This window comes from Lineus longissimus, chromosome 5 (assembly GCF_910592395.1).
Source record: "Lineus longissimus chromosome 5, tnLinLong1.2, whole genome shotgun sequence".
In the NCBI taxonomy this organism is placed as follows: Eukaryota; Metazoa; Nemertea; class Pilidiophora; order Heteronemertea; family Lineidae; genus Lineus; species Lineus longissimus.
The window spans coordinates 17,067,347-17,094,115 of NC_088312.1; the positions used below are offsets into that span (position 1 = coordinate 17,067,347).

At 40.0% G+C, this 26,769-nt stretch overlaps 1 protein-coding gene across 1 annotated transcript in view; it reads left to right on the forward strand.

Moving 5' to 3' along the window:
• Window positions 1-7,406: 7,406 nt before the first annotated feature.
• The window catches only part of LOC135488710 (probable U3 small nucleolar RNA-associated protein 11), a 132,626-nt gene continuing 113,263 nt past the window's right edge, over window positions 7,407-26,769 (forward strand). The window contains exon 1 of the mRNA XM_064773419.1: window positions 7,407-7,600. Within this exon, the coding sequence (XP_064629489.1) occupies window positions 7,541-7,600 (60 nt within the window). The 5' untranslated portion in view covers window positions 7,407-7,540. The remainder of the gene's footprint in view (window positions 7,601-26,769) is intronic.

The window sequence follows — 26,769 nt, forward strand, 5'->3', positions numbered from 1 at the left end:
GTCAAATTAAGTTTTTTTCTCATTATTTTAGCTTGTTTTGACCTTAAATCATCAGCAATACAATATTCTAAATGAATTAGAGTGATTTGAGCACATTCAAATTTTTCACTATATTGACCCAAAATGTAGTGTAAATGAAGGTACATTTCAGGGGTTAACATTTTGAGATTTTTTTCAAACTAATGTACATGACATCCCACAACTCTCCAACAAAGGAAAGTCATATCTGGACATTTTTGGAGAAATGAGAGACATTTCAAAGAGTGGTACAACTGTGCCAAAGCGACGAAAGAGGACAAAATCGACAAAAAGTCATGATTTTGCAGCCAACAGCACCAAATTCAAAGACCTGCCCTGGCCAGAATATGCAAGCTATGGAGCTGAAAATTTAGGATGTGATTTAGGAATATCTTTGCTGCTTAGGGCACAACTTTCAGAATCAAGGCCTAAGTAGTTTCAAAGAAATTACAAAATGAATGGCAACACAACAAGACTTGTAAAAATGAAACCGAACTTAGACCGGGGTTAGGTTGACTCTTATTTGGGTCAAATTAAGTTTTTTTCTCATTATTTTAGCTTGTTTTGACCTTAAATCATCAGCAATACAATATTCTAAATGAATTAGAGTGATTTGAGCACATTCAAATTTTTCACTATATTGACCCAAAATGTAGTGTAATGAAGGTACATTTCAGGGGTTAACATTTTGAGATTTTTTTCAAACTAATGTACATGACATCCCACAACTCTCCAACAAAGGAAAGTCATATCTGGACATTTTTGGAGAAATGAGAGACATTTCAAAGAGTGGTACAACTGTGCCAAAGCGACGAAAGAGGACAAAATCGACAAAAAGTCATGATTTTGCAGCCAACAGCACCAAATTCAAAGACCTGCCCTGGCCAGAATATGCAAGCTATGGAGCTGAAAATTTAGGATGTGATTTAGGAATATCTTTGCTGCTTAGGGCACAACTTTCAGAATCAAGGCCTAAGTAGTTTCAAAGAAATTACAAAATGAATGGCAACACAACAAGACTTGTAAAAATGAAACCGAACTTAGACCGGGGTTAGGTTGACTCTTATTTGGGTCAAATTAAGTTTTTTTCTCATTATTTTAGCTTGTTTTGACCTTAAATCATCAGCAATACAATATTCTAAATGAATTAGAGTGATTTGAGCACATTCAAATTTTTCACTATATTGACCCAAAATGTAGTGTAATGAAGGTACATTTCAGGGGTTAACATTTTGAGATTTTTTTCAAACTAATGTACATGACATCCCACAACTCTCCAACAAAGGAAAGTCATATCTGGACATTTTTGGAGAAATGAGAGACATTTCAAAGAGTGGTACAACTGTGCCAAAGCGACGAAAGAGGACAAAATCGACAAAAAGTCATGATTTTGCAGCCAACAGCACCAAATTCAAAGACCTGCCCTGGCCAGAATATGCAAGCTATGGAGCTGAAAATTTAGGATGTGATTTAGGAATATCTTTGCTGCTTAGGGCACAACTTTCAGAATCAAGGCCTAAGTAGTTTCAAAGAAATTACAAAATGAATGGCAACACAACAAGACTTGTAAAAATGAAACCGAACTTAGACCGGGGTTAGGTTGACTCTTATTTGGGTCAAATTAAGTTTTTTTCTCATTATTTTAGCTTGTTTTGACCTTAAATCATCAGCAATACAATATTCTAAATGAATTAGAGTGATTTGAGCACATTCAAATTTTTCACTATATTGACCCAAAATGTAGTGTAAATAGAGACAAGACCACAATTGATTTTTTAAGCCTTTTAGCAGTTAAATTGTCAATGTTTGACCGCGACGCATCAAAGAACGCGTCAAGTAGTGAAACTGAAATTCGGATATGATATACGGGTTAGTCTTGCGAGTAACTGGTGCGATGGAAATTGGTGATTGACCACGGAAATTTTTTTATAATCGACAAATTAGACAGACTTTGATATTTCCACTGTTTTCAGCCAACTGGCAGAAAAAACTCAAAACCCAATTAGCAAAATTCGAAATTAATTTTTTCATCAAATAATTTCTTTATATCTGTAGACTTGCCACAGCAAATATTTTTTCAATACCTCTCCAAATATGTACTTGAGAGTAAAAAACATGCACTCGTCTAATTGATAGGCCTCGACCCTCCAACCTATGAATATTCATTAGTGGTCTTGTCTCTTGCTGAATCGCGTGTTTTGACCAGTAAATCAGACTGTAAATCGATAATGAATAATGAAAAATGAAAAAAAGCCTCATTATCTTTTTAAATCTCTCGGACGGTAAACAGGATTAATCATTCCCATGGCCTAAGCTGAACAATCTTTGCAAACTCTGTCACACACACTGCATGCCTTGAGCACTTGCATTGTGCTTGGAATACGCCAATAGCTACCCCTCCCAGTAATGACATAACAGTCTTACATTCAATGAGACCCTAAACCATGTCAATGATGTGTGACACAAACTTATGGAATTTCCCAACTTGGAACAAGGTAAAATCTGCACGTCTTTTTCAGGGCCTTAGTCATGTTAGTGCTCAGTCATGCGTAGCATGCATGGGCATCACGGGCATCACAATGGCATCAAAGGTAACCTCAATCATAGCTTCCACTTCACTATGATGCAATGCAAAAAGTTTTAAAATGCATGATCTCATCATTAGAATAGATTAGGCCTAACCCTTTTTGCCAGGATTACCTTTTTCTGGGACACGCTGTAGAACTTGCCGCGAACTTACCGAGGAAGGTCACATGACGGACAAAAATAGATTCATACGATAATCTTTTCATAAATCAACAAACCCCCTCGCTCAGTATTTCGAATTATGCTGAACTCGCGGTGTATAGCACATGTCTACGGTGGCCCATAGAGGACATGCGTTTATTTTCAATATATTAGAATATTTGTGACCCGACCAGCAATCCCCAACTTTATTATGCCGCTGCTAAATGCAGGCGCTACGATCGAGTTTGACACGTGACCCAATTTAGCCAATCAGAGCGTTCATCAATAATAAAATATATTTTTAGTACAAGAAATCAATGCCTTGTGTCAGTTTTATGCCTTCATTGTGGGTTCACAATTTTGAATGTACAGTGTTCCAGCTCATCAAAAGAACAGGGTTTTGTCTAGAATCACGGTTTTCCGAGTTTCTCCTTGTCAACACTGTCAGGAACCCCCCCCCCCCCCCATCCTATCTACCTAGCCAACACCCAGACAGAGGTTACCAAATGACAGAGCTGAGAGAGCCCAAACATCTGAGGAATCCATGCAACAGCAAAAGCTTTGGCAAATATGCTGAAGAGAAGGATGCAATATAGGCCTAACATTTCGGGCTTGGTCACCCGCCTACCCCCCCCCCCCCCCCCCCCCGACATGACCCTTCCCAGCCCTAGTGTCCTTAATTGAACCATCCAAAGCTAGGGATCTTAGGCCATAAGTAGACAAATAAAGCAAGAAGTTATCAAAGGGCAGTCATTCTCATATCTTCAAAGATCACTTGAGGTCCAGCTTTTCATGTATGTTGATGTTTGGACATATATTCTCTCCTCAAATCCACTTGGGACGCCAATTTGGACCCCCCTGTGGACATGGAAAAATTTTCAATTTTCCCAATGGCATGTGTTTCAGTATACTCAGTATGATGCTGCCTTCTGCAGGAGCTATCGGCAAACTAAATTTGCAAACTCTATGTGATTCAAAAAGGCCACAGAAGTCGGCCAATTTTCATGTTTTCTTAGAATTTACATTAGGAAAAATTGCAATTCACGTGGTATTTTCAACCCATAGGTGGACATGGAAAAATTTTCACCAATCAACTCAAAATTTGGCCTGCAAATGCCTTGATAGTCATAGAATCACATACGCTATCGGCAACTAGGCTTTAGTTAGACAGAAAGCCGTGAGATGTCTCTCACCTCGATCTGCTATAGAAAACGTATGCTTGGCTCTGAAAGGGAGTTTGGCGCATGCGCAGCTAAAAGGTTGGGAATTGCTGGGCCATGGCAAGATGAGTCGCATGTCGCTCCGAGCTTGACAGGTTGAGACAGGTTGAGACGGACTGGTTGTTCATTTCACTATTGTCTGCCTTTTGTGAAATCTGAGTATATCAGTTTCTTCTATTATGTCCTGGTGTCATTTTAGGCTCATCTTCTGTTCGACATGCGACTCATTTTGCCGTGGTGGGTCACATTTTTGTTTTTACAATGCGATTTTTTTCTCTCGAATTACAACCGCCGTCGGATTTATTTCTCACCGCCGAAAAAATAATTCCCACCGCCGGGTTAAAAATAATAATTCCCACCACCGCCAAAGAAAATGATATCCACCGCGGTGGAAATTAAGGTGGAAAATAGGTGGAAAATAATATCCATATTATTTTCCACCTTAATTTCCACCGCGGTGGATATTATTTTCCTGGAATTTTGGAAGTCCGACAGTGGTGCTAGTATGTGCCCAGCCGTAATGGTTATATTTACGGAAAAACTTTTGGAGTAAAAAAGTTTTGTTTTGTAACAACAAACACGTATCAGATAAAGAAATTCAGAATTCCTTGATACATTGAATACAAATGCATGCTATTTCCCTTCTTTCGTAACGAAAGATATTCTACGCGAATATTATGTTAAGAATACAAAAATAAAGTTTTTTTATTCCAAGCATTTTCCAGTAAAATGCGCAAATAATGCTCGGTATAGAGTAGCACAACTTTCGGACTTCGAAGAGTATTGCAACTGAAAAGGCGGGAGATATGGTAATTCCGTGAAGACGTCAACATGGTGTTTTCCAAGCTATTTATAAATTTTCGCGGCAATCTGTCCTGGACCTGCTTTTCCATTTCATGACCGCGGGTGAGTACCCCGGTTTAGCCGTTTTAGCCCAGCCGTCGATTCGAACAAAAGAGTTGCCACCTGACAATCACGACACTAGAGGCGCCGATTCTGAAATTTTTAAATTGCGGCGAGTTTGGCCACCTGATGGCGGCTCTTCTATCAGTGGGGTTTATGCCACGTCTCGGCTGGCTTTTCTTTCAGAGGGAGCTAATATGAAATTATACATGGTCTCTCAAGAACATTGATTAACCGTAGATTACTAGCATGACATATCTGGGCCTATATTACTCTCTGGGGATGTTTGGCACACGCTAAATTCAAACAGGCTAATTACTAATCAGAAGACTAATTTAAAAAGCCTTTATTACTTAGGATTTTAGAAAATTAGTCTCTAATTACTCAGTAATTATTTGTGCAAATTCTTTGAGCATAAGACCGGTGCTTTATCATCATGCCATCCATTTAGTAGCCCCACTTCAGAGGGATAAGGCTGGAAGGGGATTGCAGAAAATTTTGGCATTTCTGTACAATATTTGTACTATGACTATAATTAAATCACTCAGATCCATCAGAGGCTAAATCAGTGGACAAACAGAAACAATTAGCTAACAGCAGAGTCTTTCTATACAATTGTATAGAAAGACTCTGCTAACAGTAAGCATTCAAGAACTGGAAGAAAGATGTGTGATATCAGCGAACATTTCAATTTTATTTGTTTCATTTGCAGAAATATTATACAAACTTGGAAAAGCGAAAAACATCAACACAATGTCACATTACAGTTTTTCAAATATTAAAAATATGTTTTTAAAACTCATAATGATCTTTGAATAAAGGGCTGGAAACCTAAGGAACTGTGATGCTTGTGAAAAACATAGTACAAAAACTGTAAAAATGCAGACTACCCCCAGCCGATATAAAATGCGAGTCCAACTGTCAGTGACAAAACTGCTTTATGAATAGACTCGCATTCATAATCTACATACATACATACAAATAGCATTTATATAGCGCAAAATCCAATTAGAAAAATTGCTCAGCTGCGCTTAACAAAAACACTGTTCAAATAGTTTGGTTTTTAATCTTCTTTTGAACTCGCTGACGGTGGAGCTGTTGCGGGTGTTAGTGTCCAGCGAGTTCCATAATTTGCTGGCATAAACTGTAAAGCTTCTGCCACCAAATGTCTCAAGGCGATACCTGGGAGTCACCAACAACTCTTGGTTATCCGATCTCAGGGATCGCCCTGGGACATACGATGGCATATTCATATTCATAATCATAATTGTAATGGGAGTCGCACAAGACTGAGTTCTTATTGAATGTTCGCAGTTACTCTCTGATCAATATTTTGAATTTTTTTTCCACCATGGCCTTATCTGTCATGCCAATAAACGATTCAGTTAACTTTTTCATAATTTTGTATATTTCTACATTTTCGGAGTGTTAAAAGCTCCACTAATTTGTTAAGGTACAGTGGAACATGTGTGGAACTTCCCTTAGTGTACACCTCTCTAATTTAGGACAACTTCCTGTTAAGGACACTAGTTTTGGTCCCAAATAAGTTGTTTCCATTCAATTTGACCTCGGACACCTCTCTATTAAGGACAGCACTTGTCGAGTCTCGAGTGTGTCCTTGATAGAGATAATATTTTTTTGTCTCTGTCCAAGGTCCGATACTTGGAACTTCAAGGTCATAAGTAAAGTAGTTCTCCCATGCATCACAAAACAGGGCAATGTCCCTTAGGTTCCTAGCCTGATTTGAAACCCAGCTTCATGGAAATTATCTGATGAACTGCTGCCAATGAACCTGCTGAAGTTTATGTGCACATTTAATACCACATATAAAAAACCACTCATTTTAACAGGAAAACATGGCCAATTTTCTGTCCCTTATACACCACACAAGTAAGCAATTAATTTAAAAGGAGACTGATGGCCAAATGTTAAACCAGGCCCTAGCTATGTTCTAAATTCGCATCGTAGGGGCATACATAGGCAAAAGTGTCCATCCATGGATCATTATAGATTCCCACCATCGATTCTATGATGGCCCATCGAAGATGAATTGATAAATTGATGGGAATTTGGTAAAAAATCCAATGATGTTGGGTCCCAATTCCATTCAAATTCACAAGTGTCTTCAGAATTCTAGAAATTAAGAATAAGTTCAGCAGTTCTAATATGAATTCTTCGCTGGGCTGTCAAAAATCAATGATGGGCCTATGGTACATGTATATACAACCATGTGGTTCCAATAAAACCTGCCTATAGTTTCCCTTTAAAAACTCAACATAGAATATGTACCATTCATGGCGAAAAGTAGGCTACATTTTTGTCAAAAATTCATAATCATAATTTTTATCTCATCACTGACAGTGACATCATCCTCCTCCAGTTCACAGGCAAGCTTCAAACGAAGGGTGTATTGATAATTGTCACCTACTGTCAGAATGAATGAATGAAAAAAATCCCGCGACAGAAGAAGAACGTCACATGACATACACGTGATCGCATGAATATACCTCCGGGACTTGCAAGCTGCTAATCGACGGCTGGGGCTCTAAGCACCGACCGTGGTCGTGAAATCGCATTTTGCACATGTGGATTTAGATTTTGCCTAATCTAAATAAAATACTTTTCAATATCATAGTTCGGAAGACTCGGTCTAGTCAAGAAGAGTGGTCACGATGTCAACTTTTAAGAATGCGGCTAAATCACGTCAGAAGACACATAGAGAGCGCTCTCAGGTACGTACGCGTTGTGATGTGCCCATGCCCAGCTCGTGGCCATGCAATGATGCATGCATGGGACTGGGAGAAATGGAGAGGCTTTAGGAATTGAACCCGAGACGGAGGACCTTGGTTGAGTTACCAAGACATTCGAGGGTGGAGCTAAAATACGAGGGTTTGGACGAAATTTTAGCTCCACCCGAGAGTGTCTTGGACTTGGTAACTTGAAGGTCCGAAGCCGAGGGTTCAATTTCTATTCTAAAATACCTCAAACTAAAAAGATAGGCCACGAAAATAACTTGATTGAATATGTGTGAATTTGGCAAATTCCATCCATCGCTGGCCCGGAGCGCCGGTAGCGCCGTTGTTTACATTATGTTACGGCAACGTTACAGAAAATGAGACATGTACATTAACATTTTGTACAGCGCGCATAGGAAGTCCGCATCGGCTCGCTCAAGTGATGCTAAAATCCACGCAAATGGGCTATTTGGAGCGTTTTTCTCGGCAAATATGTGTAGTGCTCATTAAAAAACTGAGGGTGGTTGATGCTTCCTTGGCTGATTTGTGTTTGAAGCAGTGTTTTGAGAGCCTCAAACTTCTGAAGTGAGCTGAAATTCCGTACGGGGTGACGTGTGCATGGTTTCCACATTTTAGTGCAACCCGAGGGAACTTTGGTAGAGCATCTTGGTTGCGTGTCCAAAACACTCCGCTCTCAGAACGAGGCTTATGCATTTTCCATTGATTTAAAAGTTGACTTTACGGTACCAAAGTATTTTAGAATAGATCATCAACGATCCGAGTCGATGTTATGGCAGGAATTCTAGAATCATGTGTATTATTAGTCACATGACTCCTACGTCATTGGTGGGTGAAATACATGGCATTGGCGACTTTCAGCATTGTCAAAACGTATCAGTATTACTAGTCGAATGAACCATAGACGTATATTAGCTGAGACAATCGGATTTACGCCATATATTATATACGTCGATGCAAGGATATCAGAAATACCGCGTAGATGAAAGCACGTGGAAATGTACGTTTGCATATCAAAGAACCCGGAAAAACGCTACGACTATGTGCAAATTTTATAAAAAGTGAACATGTATTACAGAATCTACCAAATTAATGTATTCTTTATGTAGCTTTACAGTGTTTATATGCACCAAATTCGAAATCAACTAAGAAATAAAGTCATATTTACACATTATTGACGAGAAAATCGCAAAGCCGGCATCTTCCACCGTCAATATTATTGTCATGTGCAGTAATCAATCTCCACACCTGAGAGTCGTTCTTTACCCAAGTCTTTCACCCCTGGCAGCACTATGTGAGGAGGTGACCGATAACGATTGAATAAAAACAAAAATTACATCAAATTTCTCAATAGGGTCATTCCATTGGTGATTGATAATTATAGGCCCCAGATCCCGTCTGGGGACTATATTGATATAACTGGAATTCTCGAAACTGTTATTTTCTTCCACCAACACATTTATTGCGGTAGTCCAGCAAAACGGCTAAATAAACCAGAAATCAATCACCCTTACACCACCAAACCCAATTCCATCTATGGACTATCACAAAAGTATTTTAAAAATCCTGAGTATTTCGATACTTTTGAAGCATTTTTTGCTGAGATTCGTCCGATCGTCTTCTCCCAACATGCCGAAGCCGCAATTCAATCTGACATGCGCTGTGACATGCGCAGAGGCGAGACGCTGATACATTAGCATAAGCTCCGCCCCGTCATAATGACGTCATTATTCTCAGGAGTTGGTCGAGCGATGGGATGATGGAGGTATTATAAAGAAACCCAATTCGATTCATGGACTATCGCAAAACGATTTTTCAAAACTCAGAATATTTCGATGCTTTAGATGCGTTTTTATGACTCCAGCTCCTCCCTCTGGGAGTTGGTGTCAGTATTGTTTTCGCTCAGGTTTCTCGTACAATCACGTGACCTCTCCCACACTCGATAATGCACTCTTTTCGTCCACGTTTTAGGCCAATCTTCGGCATGAACATGAAATCTAATAAGCGCAGTACTTAAATCAGATGTTTCTCTCGCCTTGAAAACATTCCCGGGTAAAATCCATTGAGATTAGCTGAGTTAATCTACTTTTTCCGTGCTTAAAATCTCTGCCGCTGAATTCTATAAATAGAAACTATTAACATCGCGGCAGTGTGGTTCCCATTGTGCGCCCTCCCACTTCACACCATCTCAGGAAGTTTTACGGAGAGGGAGGCGTGCGGTAAGAAGAATGGCCAAAATGACGTCACGTTTTCCTGGCAATGCCTCTTCCCAGACCAGTCAAGCATTGGGAAAGCATCTTTAATTCAGACAACGTTAGAACTAGAAAAACGAATATGTTAATTTGCAAAAGTAAAAGCAGATTTCACCACTAACCAGTCAAATCGGAATACGACGGCGCAAAATGTTCTCGCTTTCTACTCTGTTGACATGACGACTACCTGGGGACTATCAAATTTGCTACCAGCAAATTTCGGAATTCTAGTATTCTTTTGTAATTTCAGAAAGATAAAAAAATATATCTTGGTGCTCTTTTTTTGTCACGGCAAATTTGATGATGTTAAAAAGTGCGCCATTTTGCACAAAATGGCGCCGTTGTTGTCAGCGGTTTACACATGTTATATGCAATGACATGTTTTCGCGAGGAGATGTAATCTCTAAACCTATTTTTAGACTGTCTGACACGAGCCGTCTTCGAAATCAAGTTGGTTTCGCTCCAAATTCACTTGAGATTTTAACCAATTTCCGTCAATGGATTTGGCTTTAAAGTATGTTTTTCATCAACCGCAAAGGGTACTTGTTAACATGGTAGTGTTTTAAAAGCAATTAATGTTATGGTTTAAGCGCATGCACTGTGTCTATTACGTACTCGATTTGACTACGTCGTTTCTGACTAATGGCCGCTGATGAGAGAGTTAAGACGGTAAAAGAAGCTTCTTTGAAGTATTTTTTTCTTTTATCGTCTTAGGTTTTAAGACTACATCAGTATCACGAATCCATGTGGAAAAGACGATAAAAGAAAAAAATACCTCGAAGATTTCTTTTAGCGTCTTAACTCTATCACCAGCGGCCATTACTCAGGAAAGGTGTATTCGTATTGAGTATGTTATAAACACAGTCACAGTGCATGCGCTTAAACGATAACATCAATTGCTTTTAAAACACTACCATGTTACAAATTACAAAAGAATATTATCGATCCACAATGGAATAACCCTATTGAGAAATTTGATGTAATTTGTATTTTTAGCTCAGCTGACAAAGTCAGCGGAGCTAGTAGTATAGCTGTTCAAATGGTGTCCGTCCTGCAATCCATCCATCTAGGGACCCATCTGTGGACAAAATTGGACATTTCTGACCGGGAAGGCCTAGCCACTTCGTTGACGGTGCTAAATTAGGAGTTGCCCAAGGTGAACTCAAAAAACGAAAAATCGGCGCGACCTGACCTGTATTAAGAGAATGAGGTCATTTCGCGTTTAGATTTCTTTCCCTTTTTACCTCGGTCCACAGAGCAAATATTGTTTTCAAATGTGGCTGAATATTTTTAAATATTTTTTCATTTTTAGCTCACCTCTTAGCAGAGGTGAGCTTATCCCATACCGTGGCGTCCGTCGTCCGTCGTCGTCGTCGTCGTCGTCGTCGTCGTCGTCGTCGTCCGTCGTCCGTTAGCAGGGCACGTTTCGTAACTGTTAGAGCTATTGAGTTGAAACTTGGTACACATGTACCCTTATGTAATGACACCTTGGAGACCAAGTTTCGGTCCGATTCGTTTCATGGTTTGGCCACCAGGGGGCCAAACGTTAAAAGTGAAAATATGCAATATCTCCCTTAATAGTAGTCGGGAAATTTTGAAAAAAATATGGTAGGTACTTCTAGCAAAGGTGCATCATATATCCTCCGGGTTTTTGATTTGACCTCCTTTTCAAGGTCACAGAGGTCAAATGGTGTAAATTGGCCGTTAGGATGTAACGATGGCACGTTTCTAAACTGCAATGACTATTGATACCAAATTTGGTACACATTTACCCCTTAGTCAGGTGATCTCAGGGACCGAAGTTTGGTCCAATATGATTCACCACTTGACCACCAGGGGGCAAAATCCAAAAACCTTAAAAATGTGATTATTCCTTAACTTCTTGCCCGATTGCCACCAATTTGATATCATGGGTACATCTAACCACCATACAGTATATGTCACACAGGTTTTTAATTTGACCTTCTTGTCAAGGTCACAGAGGTCAAATGGCGTAAATTCGCCGTCAGGCCGTAACTATGGCACGTTTCTTAACTGCAATGACTATTGATCACAAATTAAGTACACATGTACCCCTTGGTCAGGTGATCTCAGGTACCGAAGTTTGGTGCGATCTGATTTGCCGTTTGGCCTCCAGGGAGGGGGCCAAATCCGAAATTCTTCAAAATGCCATTATTCCTAGTAATGACTTGCCCGATTGGCACCAATTTTATATCATAGGTACATCTGATTCTAACAACCATTCAATGTGTCACCTGGGTCTTCTTTGATTTGACCTACTTTTCAAGGTCACAGAGGTCGAATGTACTGTAAATTGGCCATTTTGGGGAAATTGTAATTGCTTGGACCTACATCAAACCTAACACTACATGACACAATACCATGCTCTTTATCCATCTTTCCTCCACATGAGGTGAGCACAATGGCCCTGGCCATTTCATTTACTTTTAATGGAATTAATATAGTTTTCACCGCCAGTTGGCGCTGCAGGCACATTGCCTGAATTTTGGCGATTTCAAATTTGGCGGTGGCTTAACTTTTTTGCAAGCAGTGCCGCTGATTGGCCGATCGATAGAAGAGATGCCACCATTTAAAAATGGCGGTAGTTGCTGCTTCAATGAAGGTGAGTGAACTTTCTCATGTTCAATCGGTTGATACTCTTTAAATCAACATGACCATGTACCTGAAATTTGTTTAGGTACTGAAAAGAGTCTATATAATTCAGATTTATCAATAGTTTTTTATAATATTCCGGAAATTTTGTGCACAAATTAGCGGAAGTTGGTGCTCGTCTCATGTCATTTTAGAGCCAGAAATTTGTTTCCGTCGATCTCTTCCACTGAAAAATCGCTTGCATAGCTTCAAATTTTTGTGAAAATAAGTATCTGAACTTGGTTTCAAATAGTCTAGAGAGTTACCTTTGTGGTGATACATATGGTATGTGATAAATATTTGTGGAATTTGTGAAATTCGGTTTTCAAACGTGCCGATGATGCAAGCGATCTCGCGTGAATTTTGCAAGTCCTGATATGTCGACCGGGTGTCAAAAATCACTCGCCTAAATTCAATTCAAAGATCGAAAATGATATCTGAACTTAGTTTCAAATAGCCTACGCAATTATCAGTTCGGTGATATATAATGCATGCATGTAATAATTGATTGATCTACCTAAAATGCGCAATTAAAACGGCGAAAGACCGTGATAAACACTCTGGTGGCGGTCACACTAAATAACGACCGGTAGGGCCCGGCGTGTGGCGGAGAAAAAAAGGTAGCGCCCGGAGGTTGAAACGGGATTTTTATGCACTTTTAACTGTATATATATGTTGTTTAGATGTATTTCTAACAGTTCTGTAACTTTTATGACCAAGCTTGCACCCAAAGTTGGTAAAATTGATGCTTGTTTATGGACTGCGCTAGCGACCGGAGAATTCGCCGTCGGCCATTTTGGGACGGTCCCTGAGTTGTTGTGGTTGGCAATTTTGCAACAAATCTCGCCATTTACTTTTTTTTACAATTATTTTGAAAGTCACATTATGACATCGTAGTATGAATTCCACTGCAGTTTCCTTACGCAGCAATGCTCATGTTTTTGGTTGGCAATCCTGTACTGTCTGTACACTGCGCTGTGCAGGCTTAGAGTATAACTCAACAGGCCCTCATGATTCATTTGATGGACACCTTATTTGATAGTACCTCATCATTAAGTCCACTAGATCCTGTTCTGTCACATGTCGTAGACGATAGACGATTTTCAAAATGTAGTACACCACTCGCTCACGGCTCACATCATGTGGGCACGGTTGGCTGTTGAGTGTTATGGTTCAGTCTGTGAGACTAATTTAAAGAGGTTACACTTTTATTTTGAATTGGAAAACAACCCCCAGGACTGACTTTTCACTGAGTGATAAGTGTGCCCTTCGAAGGTTAATTCTCTTTCTGGATTTGCTTCCATAGATGCACAGACTGTATCCGGTGGTGTACATTTCCCCGTCTATGTCACCCTTTTTTATTCAGTCAGTGTAATAATTTCTCTTCTCTTTTTTTTACAGATTAACTGTTGTTGGTTATTGCAAGAGGAGTCGTTGGCACATTTCAAGTCCAGGAAAGCACTTGCTGTTCCCACATTCAGAGTAAGGTGTGCTTACTCGTTTTACTGCTTTCTATTCCTGGAGAGCGTTATCAAATATCTGCCGCAAGGCGCTTCAAATATCTGCCGAAAGGCATCAAATATCTGCCGCACCAATAAAGTTCATTTTGTTAACCAACTCTTTATCTTCTTCGTTGCCTCATAATAACGGTACCGACACACACTTGACCCTTGCCTTCACCTATCCATTTCAGCTGAGCGCCAGGGCCTTGGGCCTCTTGTTATCTACTCTTTATCGGTCACCTCCTCACATATTGCTGCCAGGGGTAAAGACTTGGGTAATATTGATGGTGAAAGATGCCTGCTTTGCGATTTTTTCGTCAATAATGTTCAAATATGACTTTATTTCTTAGTTGATTTCGAATTTGGTGCATTTATATAAACACTGTACAGCTACATAAAGAATACATTAAGTTGGTAGATTATGTAGATACATGTTCACTTTTTATAAAATTTGGACAGAGTCATAGCGTTTTTTCAGGGTTCTTTGATATGCAAATGTACATTTCCATGTGCTTTCATCTACACGGTATTCCTGATATCCGTAAATCGACGTATGGCGTAAATTCGATTGTCTCAACCAATATACGTCAATGGTTCATACGTAGGTAGGACATAAAATGAGCTGCTCAGCATCAATAGTTCATCCTCGTGCAATTTGTGAACAGCTGAAGAGATACGTGGCAATGAGAATGCCTCTAATTTCGCCCAAAAAAACATACCTCACGAATGAAAGCATCATCAACTTAATCTACAATATTTCTCAAACAATGATATAGGGCCTAGAGATGGAAAGATGATACAAGTTTACAAGTCTCAATTTAGCAGCAAATGCGAGCTAAATTGTTCAATATCATATGTATTGCTTCCCGCATGGAATGCTGTTCTTGCGTTTTACTGTATACTTATGGGGTTCCACTTGTCGTCGAAATTACACATCCTGATGACGTCGTACGCAAAATTGATAGGGATACATTATATGGGCAGGAGATTAGACGTTGCTGAAAGTCTCTGTTGTCGAAGTCCGAGCCTTATTCTAAATGATCTTTTGGATGTTGAGAATACATCCCGCTATGTGATTGATACCACCACAAAGTATGTTGAGTACGCCAAGTATAAGGCCTAACAAAAAAAATCTTGTGTTTCTTATAACATCATTCCCAAAATTAGGGTAGGTAGGTAGGCATTTTTATTTTATAATTTTGGACCTCAATTTCCTAGGTTCCACACATTAGACAAATAATTTTACATGTTTTTGTCATGTTTCATTCCTGTGACTGTGTCCACTCCATGTACATGTAGGCCCTATGTACATGTAGGAATGTAGGTTTTCAATGTATTTGAATTAAATTGATATTTTTATTAGATCTGTCTCCTTGTCTCTTCTCTATCATGTATCAGCCCATCATGTAGTGGCCGAGTCAGATTGTTAATAGTTTGGCATATGGTACGACAGTCTCAGATGAAACAAAAAAAGCCAAAGGAAGAATCAGTTTATCAAATTAATCTCTTTATTTTAAAGATTTAACTAGAACATGAAATTGTACCATAAAATATGAACTTGTGCAATAAAATACAGTGATACTGTGACAGCCATCCTATTCATTCTGTCGCAACCAAAGAAAATGTTGTTCCAAAAACCATACTGCATGGCATCACCATGATCAGACTTCAGTTCAGTTTCGTTTGGGTTTCTTGCCATAAGGGCGCTGGCAAATGGGCTCAAGGCCTGCAGACAGACACTCCTGGCAGATGGGCAACACTGTCTTAAATTGCTTCTTCAAGTCGGGGTCAACTTGGGTATTGGCAGCAACACAGTATGCACACACATCCTTCCTGCCAGTTGCACCTGATGCTGAACTGTAATAGAGCATCTCAATTGGACTTTGGCAGACAAGATTTAGGCGGGTGTAGATTTTACCATGGAGAACATGACCTGGGGTTGTGATAGGAGGACCGCATGTAAAATCAAACTCCGACAACAGAACAGCAACCTGAGTCGTATGGCGCGAGGTAAATTTAAGTGTGCTGTAAATTACCCTGGGTTTCCTACATTCAACACAGGGTACCACTGCTCTAGCATTTTGACCAGTGTAGACTGAGGTATCTGCCTGGAGTTCAGGGTCATCTGGAATCAGAACTGTTACAGTTGACAGCTTTTTGACAGTACGACACAGGGTTTCTACATGGGTCGCTGGTTTGACAGTAACAGTCTTGAGGGAGGGCCTATCATCTTCGGTCGTCTCAGTTCCATACACTTGAATGAACTTCTTGTAGTGCTCACCATCTTCTTCTAGGACTGGGTCAGGTAGCCATTTCATCTTTTCCTTGAGTATACGTGGAGGGAGACAGAAAAGTGCATCATCACATTTTCTAATTTGGAAGCTGTAGTTCCTCTCTCGGCAATGCTTTTGAAGCCATTCCTGGTAGGAGTTCACTTTCTTGGTATGCACTTTCTGGAGCTTTGATAGGTCCATAGTGGGGAAAAGGACTCCGAGATGACGCTGAAGATTGTCGATTTCTGCAGAAGTTGCTGGATCTACAGTTTTGATTGGCCTCTCCTTCAGTGCAAGCCTGTCAAATCTTTGACGAATAAGATCTTGAAGAGCTGCAATAGCTGCCTGCCATGATGTTTTTAATTGGGGATCCGCTTCACCTGCCTTTCTGACTTTATCCATTGTTGTGCACTTCTTTAGAGTAGAAACGGGTCATTTTCAAATGGCTTTTTTTGCTGTTTCACATGGAATAAATATATAAATGGGGTATCAATGAACAAGAGAAGGAAAAGACGATTGCACAGGTATGATTTATTTCACAATTGAGAAAATATTTATTCAGTGACGATCATGGAAAGATGACCATTGTTTCTACTAATTAGTGCAGATTCACACTTTCCTCAGCTTTGTCTTGGCGGCTGCCTATACCTACTTAGAGGCCTTTGATTGCCTTGAAATTTTGCATGAATGGTGGTGACACCTTACCCTGATGCAACGTCTTGGTTTTGTTCAAAAATTTACTTCAGCGGAGCGGTAATGAGGGATTTTTAATCGGACACTGTCAATTCTCCTTACCACTCACAGAAGCCAAGCCATTGCTGTTAAGTTATGCAGGGGCTTAATCAATTACCTGCACTCCCTGTGGGGTGAATAACATTACCTTTTGAACAGCTGGCTGTAGGGGGATGATTGGAACAGCCGGTATACCTGCTGATCTGCTGAACCCAGGTTAATGTTATTTTCAATCCACGATTGCTGGTCACCTGATTTTCGAAATTTCGCGGGAAATGAAATTGTAAACAAACGCATGTGTGCAGTTCAAATGTTAACAAAAATGTATTTTTGGTACTTTTGGTTGCTGGACTTGGGTTTTCCCGCAGTTAGGAGCTGGGGTCAAATTGGTGGTCTGTTGTTTATGGGTGCTGTTTTAGTCAGACTCAGAGCTATCCCTTGATTATGAAGGGATTTTCAAATTAAGGTGACCATGGTCTTTTTATTATGTGCTCACCACAGCTTTCAATAGTTGAGGCGCGCTGAACCTGACATGGCCTTATCAAGGAGCTGCTCACGGTGCTGAACTTCTAGCTTGCCTGTCGACTAAGTGCCTTGCCCGAGACATTGCTACATGTAGGAGGAGCACGCATTTTAAAGTTATAGTAGTGATAGTACAGTTGGTTCGAGCCATTTGGAAGCCGACATGTGAAGGCCTATCTGGGTTCTTCTTCTTCTCCGTATAAAAAGGGGCATATTGCTGACTAAGGAACGAGGCATATTGACATTGCCTCATCATCTCTTTCGGACCAATTGATATACTTTTATATGCACCCATACATCACGCCATTGCAGGGTCCGAGTCTGTGGACAATTGGTTTGATTAATTTGTCTCTTCGATATTGCTCCTTTATTGCATTAGATTTTCATTGCAATTCAATCTATTCAAGATATATAGCCAATTTGAACCTGTCTGCGCCACGGATAGATTGGTTCCCGATCGACTCAGTAGGGATACGCAGTAGAGCACAATGCTAGTAAAAAGTAGATTGGTTATGCCTCTTGTTTAGCTAATTAGGCCTTCCAGCATTTTTGGCTCACTGTAGGGGAGTCTATACAATACGTCCATCGTCGTCGTTGTCTGTATCCTGTTTCAAAAACTGTGACACGTTTGTTAAGCTTTGAACTCAAAACTTTGTACACATGACCCCCCAGGTTAGGTGACCGCGGACAATGAATTTCGATCCGATCTGATTCTTGGCTTGGCCTCTAGGGGGCCAGAAGTGGAAACCCTTAGTGTGAAATCTCTCTTACAAGGGACGCATTTTCGATAAAAAATTTATGGTAGGTTTTCCTAGCAAGGATACATCACAGTTATATGGCAAGCCAATAAACGCATAAGAACACAAATTTAACGTCAGGACCTTTCATTTTCTTATCTAAATCTAATTTTTTTCCATACTTTAGAACAAAATCATATCATAAAAAAATTTTAAAAGGGATTTTTAGTCATCATTGCTTCATATTTTCATATCCGTAAACTATCATCGATCATGTCAAAAATATTTCGTGCTGTAAAAAGATTTTTCATATCAATTTTTTTTTCGTTTAGTAAAGAAATTTTTTATGTACAGAAAAATGTTTATCATACATGTCATACAAATATTTTTATCATATCAGAAATTTTTTCATTCAGTAAAAACATTTTCATACCAGGAGCACGTGACCTTCCAGGAGCACGTGACCGCAAAAATTGATGACGTCACGTTTGGTACTATGATTCCATGCTTCATATTGTAATTCTCCTGTATCATTCAATTCCTCCCGAAATCTAAGTCGTGTACCTCAGACGTCCTTCTTAGCAGGTCTCGAAGGAGATCGTCAAATTGACTCGCATCTCCCAAAGCTTGTATCTCCTCGCGACGAGACATTTTTGATTTTTAATTTTAGATCACGACCGCTACGCTACGAAAGTACCAAAACATGACGTCAGCAAAATTTGTGGTCACGTGCTCCTGATGTGAAAAATATTTTACTGAACGAAAACATTTCTGATAATATATTTTTTTCCTAAACGAAAAATTTTCTATTATAAAAAAATATTTTTACGAAATGAAAAATATTTTTGACATGATATTTGTAAGGCTTTATGGGAAAATTTACGGATGAAAAGCGAAACCAAGATGAAAAAACTTTAATTTTATGGTAGACTCTTCAATTTTTTTATGATATGATTTTTTTAAGTATGGAAAAAGGAGAATTTAGATAAAAAAATTAAAGGTCCTGACGTTGAATTTGTGTTCTTATACGTACAAATGAAGTCCTGCATTTTTTCGCTTTGGCTTGCCATACAGTTAACAAGGGTTTTTGATTTAACCTAATTTTCAAGGTCACAGAGGTCTTAATGGCTACCATCAACGCAGCCAATGACGTTCGGAATCTTGTGGCGCGGCCGGTAGAATCCTTCCTTTACCGCATCCTGGTGTTGACCCCTTGGAAAAGATATGATATGAGGGGTAACACGTTCCAATGCTCCAGACACCCTGTTAACGATCCTGGAAACACTGGGTTGGCTGATTCCGCAAAGATCTCCACTGTCGGTCTGAAAACGTCCCGTAGCGAAGTATCGTAGAGCACAGAGAAGTTGAATCGATGCTGGGATTGCTCTGGATCGAGTTGTTACTGGTGCTATGTCTTCCTCAATTAAATGGAGAACTTCCAGAATGACGTGCCTCGGCATTCTGTATCTCTTGATGAGGCGGACATCGTCAAAACGCTGGAGGTCATCAATTCTGTCCACAAAAAGACGTTCCCGGCGAAGAGCACGTCGATTTGCATCCTCCACAATCACCAGCACAGCCATTTCTGCAAGGATAAGATACCACGCAAGCGTTGCGGGACGATCTGGAGGTCCCGCAAATATTGACCAAGTTACGAGGAGCTTGCGCGTTAGCGCAGTTTGCCAGTGCTTCATGAATACCACGCAAATCGCTATGTGTGACATGCGAGAGACTTTGCGGGTACGCAAGCCTTGCGTGGCGTTAGTGAATTGGGTCCCTGCTTTTCAAGTTGGTGGCAACTACCAGTGCAAGAGGCGTTGTGTGTTAGCGCCGCTACTGTCTAGAGAGCGTACCTCATTTGTTTTTGCATATTGGTAGTGCTCGTGGTTGGTTGGGGATAATGTAAGGCAGCACTCATATTCGCAGGCTTAGTGGTGATGCGGTAGCCTCATTGCATTAAAAAAAATTCTTTCCTTTTTGGCTCACTTGGTGTGTCTATACAATAGCGCAGTGTCCATTGTCGTCGTCCGTCGTATCCTATTTCAAAAACAGTGGCACCTTTCTTAACCCCTAGGGTTATGGACTCAAAACTTTGTATGCATGACCCCCTAGGTCAGATGACCTTTGACACTGAATTTCAAAAATTGAAAACATAAATAGTGTGATATCTCATTTATTAGTGATTAGTTTTTGATGAAATTTTTATGGCAGGTACTCCTAGCAAGGATATATCACATATCACACATATCACACTGTGGCACAATTCGTAACTGCTAGGGCTATGGGCTTGAAACTTTGTACAGAAGACCCCCTAGGTCAGGTTACATCTGACACTGAATTTTGGTCTGATCTGTTTCTCGACTTGGGACACCAGCGGGAAAAAAGTGAAAACCTAGAAAGTGTGATATCTCGCTCATAAGTGATTTGTATTGTTTTCGATAAAGTTGTTGTGGTTGGTACTCCAAGCAAGGATACATTACATATTATACAGGTTTTTGATTTGACCTATTTTTCAAGGTCATAGAGGTCAAATGCTGTGACATTGCTGTTTGGCGGCCTAACTATGGCATGTTTCATAACTGCAATGACAATTAAGTTCATATTTGTTGGACATAATCCCAAAGGTAAGGTATGCCTAAGTTCAGGACTTCCCTATCGACATATGAAGTGCCCTATGATTAGGATACAGATACTAGTAGTACCTCAGAGTCTTCCTCGGTCATATCTCAAGAAACAGTCATTGTCAATTAAGTCGTTACCTAAATACCGGTGAGCACAATGGGCCCTGGCCTTTTCATTTATGTCCGCGGAACTGCTTTTCAAGATGATGGCAACAACCAGTGCAAGAGGCATTGTGCGTCAGCGCCGCTAGTGTCTAGAGAGCGTGGTCATGGGTGGTTGGGGATAATGTACATTTTTAATCATTGTTAATGAATATTTGTGATCTGATTCGGAGTACAATGGATACATGAGGAGAAACTTGAGTGTAAGTAGCTCGGAATGGAATATTTTTTGGCGTATTTGCATGCACCACCTGCCTGTTGAAGTCGCTCAAATTTCACGATTTGAGAGTCAAGGCGCCTAAGCTTTCCCACCTTATCTTCTTAAAATATGTAAATGTATTGGATATCAAGCCACCATGCCCATGGTGGACATGGTGGATCAGTCGAATGCACCATCGACCTATATTTGCTGAGACAATCAGGTTACGCCATATATATGTCGATGCACGGATATCTGCAATACCGCGTAGATGAAACCACGTGGAAGTGTACATTTGCATTTAAAAGAACCCAGAAAAAATGCTACGACTATGTACAAATTTTGTAGAAGTGAACATTTATCTACCTAATCTACCAAATTAATGTATTCTTTATGTAGCTGTACAGTGTTTATATGCATCAAATTCGAAATCAACTAAGAAATACAGTCATATCTCATTATTGAAGAGAAAATCGCAAAGTCCACATCTTCCGCCATCAATACTATTGTCACATGCAGTAATTAATCTCCTCACCGGAGAGTTGGTCTTTACCCTAAGTCTTCACCCCTGGCAGCACTATGTGAGGAGGTGACCAATAAAGCTTAGATTAAATTACAAATTACATAAAATTTCTCAATTGGGTTATTCCATTGTTGATTGATAAGATTTTTTTGTAATTTCAGATTGATAAGAAAATAAATCTTGATGCTCTTTTTTCTTCACGGCAATTTTGACGATGTAATGCACCATTGTGCACAAAATGCAATGATGTTCTGCGAGGATGTAATCTCTTAACCTATTTTAAGACAGTCTGAAGCAAGCCATCTTCGAAATCAAGTTGGTTTTAAAACGACCTCCAAATTCACTTGAGATTTTAACCCAATTTTCATCTATTGATTTGGCTTTAAAATATGTTTTTAGCTCAGCTGACAAAGTCAGCGGAGCTAGTCAAATAGCTATTCGATTGGTGTCCGTCTTTCCATCCTGCCATCCTTCCATCCAGCCATCTGTAGACAAAGTTGAGCATTTTGTAATCATACAACCGAGGCACTTCAAATCTAGTCTTGCTTATAAACACCGCAGAAAATGTTGCTTACGGATAAAAAATTGGGCGATTCGACTCAAATTCAGCTCCCCAGGGGGCAAAATGCGTAAATGAAAAAACAATTTTTTGACGCTCTATTCCAGCAGATAAAAGCTTGAAATAAAGTTGAAAAGGTCTTCATGATACAGAAGTTTTGATATAAAATAGATTAGTGTCGATTTATATCACCAGTTGGCGGTAGTGAGCAGAACTGTTGTTTGACCCCGGATGATTCCGCTTTGAATTTCCCGCCGAGGTTACCTGGATGGAGTACTATCGTCAAGAAAATGCGGTGACATTTTTATTTCTACCGGAGCGATGATTTTGTAAGTGACAAATTTTCTTTTTTAAGCCTTTACGGAAATATATTTTGGTACGAAACTTCACACGGTTATAGAAAAGATCAACGAGAATGTGTTCAAATGCCCTCATAACGATGAGTTCAACAGCATTTGGTCAAAACAACCTTCGAATGGAGTCAACTTTCTTTGCGAAATTGAAGCGACGACCTCATTATTTATCATAATTTATGCAGATCTGAGTCCAGCTGATTGGTGATTTTCTGATTTGTGTTCAAAATATTGGAAACTTCGGAAATTAGTTCTATTAGTTCTACTATTCTGCCATTGATGTTGACAGCTAAAAGCAAAAAAACTTCGTTTATTTATCAAACTTTATCGAGTGTTATCGAATCGAATGGATGTGTCGATCGTCGGGGCGGATTGATATGTGGTTGTGCATCCAAGGCGATTAGGTCATTCAGTTAGAGTTAGTTTGAGAAAGATCATGATCATGAAGATGCGTGTTGTGTTATCATAACCGGAAAATAAGTTGAAGTTATTATTAGTCTGTTAGCTGGGGTTAATGAGCAACTCCTGCACAAATTACAACTAGTGCAGAGCCGTGCAGCAAGAATAATTACAAGGACTCCACTACGTGAGCACATAACACCCGTTTTGAGAACTCTCCACTGGCTTCCGATACCATATCGTATCGATTTCAAGGTTTTACTCATGGTGTTCAAAGCCAAAAACAACATGGCTCCATCATATATCTCGGACATCCTGCCATCGTATGTCCCAGGGCGATCCCTGAGATCGGATAACCAAGAGTTGTTGGTGACTCCCAGGTATCGCCTTGAGACATTTGGTGGCAGAAGCTTTACAGTTTATGCCAGCAAATTATGGAACTCGCTGGACACTAACACCCGCAACAGCTCCATCGTCAGCGAGTTCAAAAGAAGATTAAAAACCAAACTATTTGAACAGTGTTTTTGTTAAGCGCAGCTGAGCAATTTTTCTAATTGGATTTTGCGCTATATAAATGCTATTTGTATGTATGTATGTATGTAGTACTACGATTCTTACATGAGTAAAAAGTAGACGTTTTAAGCAACACAATAATGTTACTCCCATAAAAAAACTGTCAATTCTCCTTACCACTCACAGAAGCCAAGCGTTGCTGTTAAGTTATGCAGGGGCTTAATCAATTACCTGCACTCCCTGTGGGGTGAATAACATTACCTTTTGAACAGCTGGCTGAAGGGGGATGATTGGAACAGCCGGTATACCTGCTGACCTGCTGAACCCAGGTTAATGTTATTTTCAATCCACGATTGCAGGTCACCTGATTTTCGAGATTTCGCGGGAAATGAAATTGTAAACAAACGCATGTGTGCAGTTCAAATGTAAACACAAATGTATTTTTGGTACTTTTGGTTGCTGGACTTGGGTTTTCCCGCAGTTAGGAGCTGGGGTCAAATTGGTGGTCTATAGTTTGGGTGCTGTTTTAGTCAGAGGTAGCCATTGATTATGAAGGGATTTTCCAATTAAGGTGACCATGGACATGGTCTTTTTATGTGCTCACCACAGCTTTCAATACTTGAAGTATCTGAAGAGGCGCGCGGAACCTGACATACTAATACCAAGGAGCTGCTTCTAGCTTGCCTGTCGACTAAGTGCCTTTTTGGCCGAGACATTGCTACATGTAGGAGGAGCACACATTATAAATTTATAGTAGTGATAGTACAGTTGGTTCGAGCCATTTGGAAGCCGACATGTGAAGACCTAGCTGGGTTCTCCTTCTTCTCCGTATAAAAAGGGGCATATTGCTGACTAAGGAACAAGGCATATTGACATTGCCTCATCATCTCTATCAGACCAATTGATATACTTTTATATGCACGCATACATCACGCCATTTCAGGGTCCGAGTCTGTGGACAATTGGTTTGATTAATTTGTCTCTTCGATATTGCTCCTTTATTGCATTAGATTTTCATCGCAATTCAATCTATTCAAGATATAGCCAATTTGAACCTGTCTGCGCCAAGGATAGATTGGTTCCCGATTGACTCACTAGGGATACGTAGTAGAGCACAATGTCATGAAAAATGACCCTTTGTATTGTAAATTCCAATCACCTGCAGGACAGGTCAATTTCTCTCAATAAAATTAATTTTGTTGACTCCTGTAATCTCTACCTTATTAAAAAAAAAAGACAGTGGTATTAGTCCCAAACTGGTCATTATAGACCCCACATACAACAAATGTGGGGTCTATATTGAGATTACTAGGAGAAGGTACTAGGCTTCTGCATTCTTCCCAGGTTATATTATGGAGGTAGTCCAGCAAAACTACTATTTCAACTGAAAAACTGTCACCCCTGTCCCATCAAACTAAACTCGATCTAGTGCACCTGGCAAAGATTTTTTCGAAATTCGGATAATTTTGATGACTTTGAAGCGTTTTTATGCGCCGATTTTCTGATTTGCTTTCAAATCTCCGGCACGATTCTGTCAATCACAGGTATATTAGCATAATCTGCCCCGTAATGGTGACGTCATATCCTCATGCATCATGGCGGCAGTATCTCTTTGCCGAAGTGGCGAGCTGTCGAGTATTTTGAGCAAAGAACGACGGTTGACATGGTTGAATGAAGGAATAAAACAAAGGAATTGCCTTAAATGCTTATCGATGATCCTCCCTGCCCATCTGATAAGGTTAGGGTGCAGTTTAAATGTTACTGAGCGTGTGATTTTGAGAAAGCGCGAGCGTGTTTGTCCGGAAATAGATCATCCGCGAAACGAAATAGACTTCACTCCTCCATACGTGTACTGTGTGGGCCCGTGGGGGCTATCAAATTTGCTGACAAGCAAATTTCAAATTTCTAGTTTCTATTTATTTTGACCTCTGTTAAATCAGGATACCTCTCAATTAAAGACAGCATTCTGTATCCTTGTGCTGTACAACCCAGCCTGGACATACCACAGTTGTCCATGGAGAAGTCTCATCCTCTCTGACACTTTTTTTCTGTAAAGCTACTGATACAACATGCTGAACTAGGGATATCTTCCATTGCCTCCTGTAATATTTACATACCATGGCTGATTAGTTCAATCATATTTCATCCAGCTGGCAGCTCTGCATTGGAAATTTTAGTGGTATAACGTGTTCTCTTGACCTTCAAACAGTAGTATAAAGCCGATATTTACTACTTTACACCCTCAGTCCTATGTTATTAGGTCATCCAGCTGAGCGCCAGGCCCTTGGGCCTCTTGTTCATCAACCGCTAAGGGTACTTGTTAGCATGGTAGTGTATTAAAAGCAATTCATGTATTGTCATGGTGCATGCACTGTGTTTATTAAAACTTCATACGAAAACATTTTTCTGGAGTTGCCAATACTGACCTGATTAAGACAGTAAAAGAAAGCTGCTTAGAAGTATTTTTAGCTCAGCTGACTAAGTCAGCCGAGGTTGTCAAATAAGTTGTTCAGTGGCGTCCGTCTGTCCATCCATCCATCCGTCCGTCCATCCGTTAAACCCATGGTTCACATTTTGTAACCGTAAGACCTAGAGACTTCAATTTTGCATTTCTGGATACTTCTGGTAAAACTCTACTTTCAAATCAAAATTTGTCGCCATTCGACCTACTTCCTGCGAGCGAGAGTGCATGAAGGAAGCTGGCCTATATCAGCCTAGGAGCAGCCGAATTAGTCGAAATATGCTCTAATATTAAGATAAAATTCTTGAAAATCTATTGTATTGAGAAAAAGTTCAAAATTTTAACAGGAGAGGGCGCTACCTGCCTTTTAATTATTTCTGCCGATTCAAATTCCCGCCCGATGACGTCAGCCATCAATGAAGTCTCCTATTTGCCAGTTCTCAAAACATGGCAGCTACACAACAAAAGCAGTAGCTCCAGGAATAAATCACTGTTCACTTCAGCTTCGTAATCGATTGTACCCCCACTTTATTGTGTTTTGTGTGGTGTTCCTATTCAATCAACGATGAAAGGCCTTATTATGTTGGTTTTAATTGAGAAGGTGCATTATAAGCGGCGTACGAAATACCGAAGCGGAGACAAAATGACGGCATGTTGTTTACGCCATGCAATAATGTTGGAGCTCAAT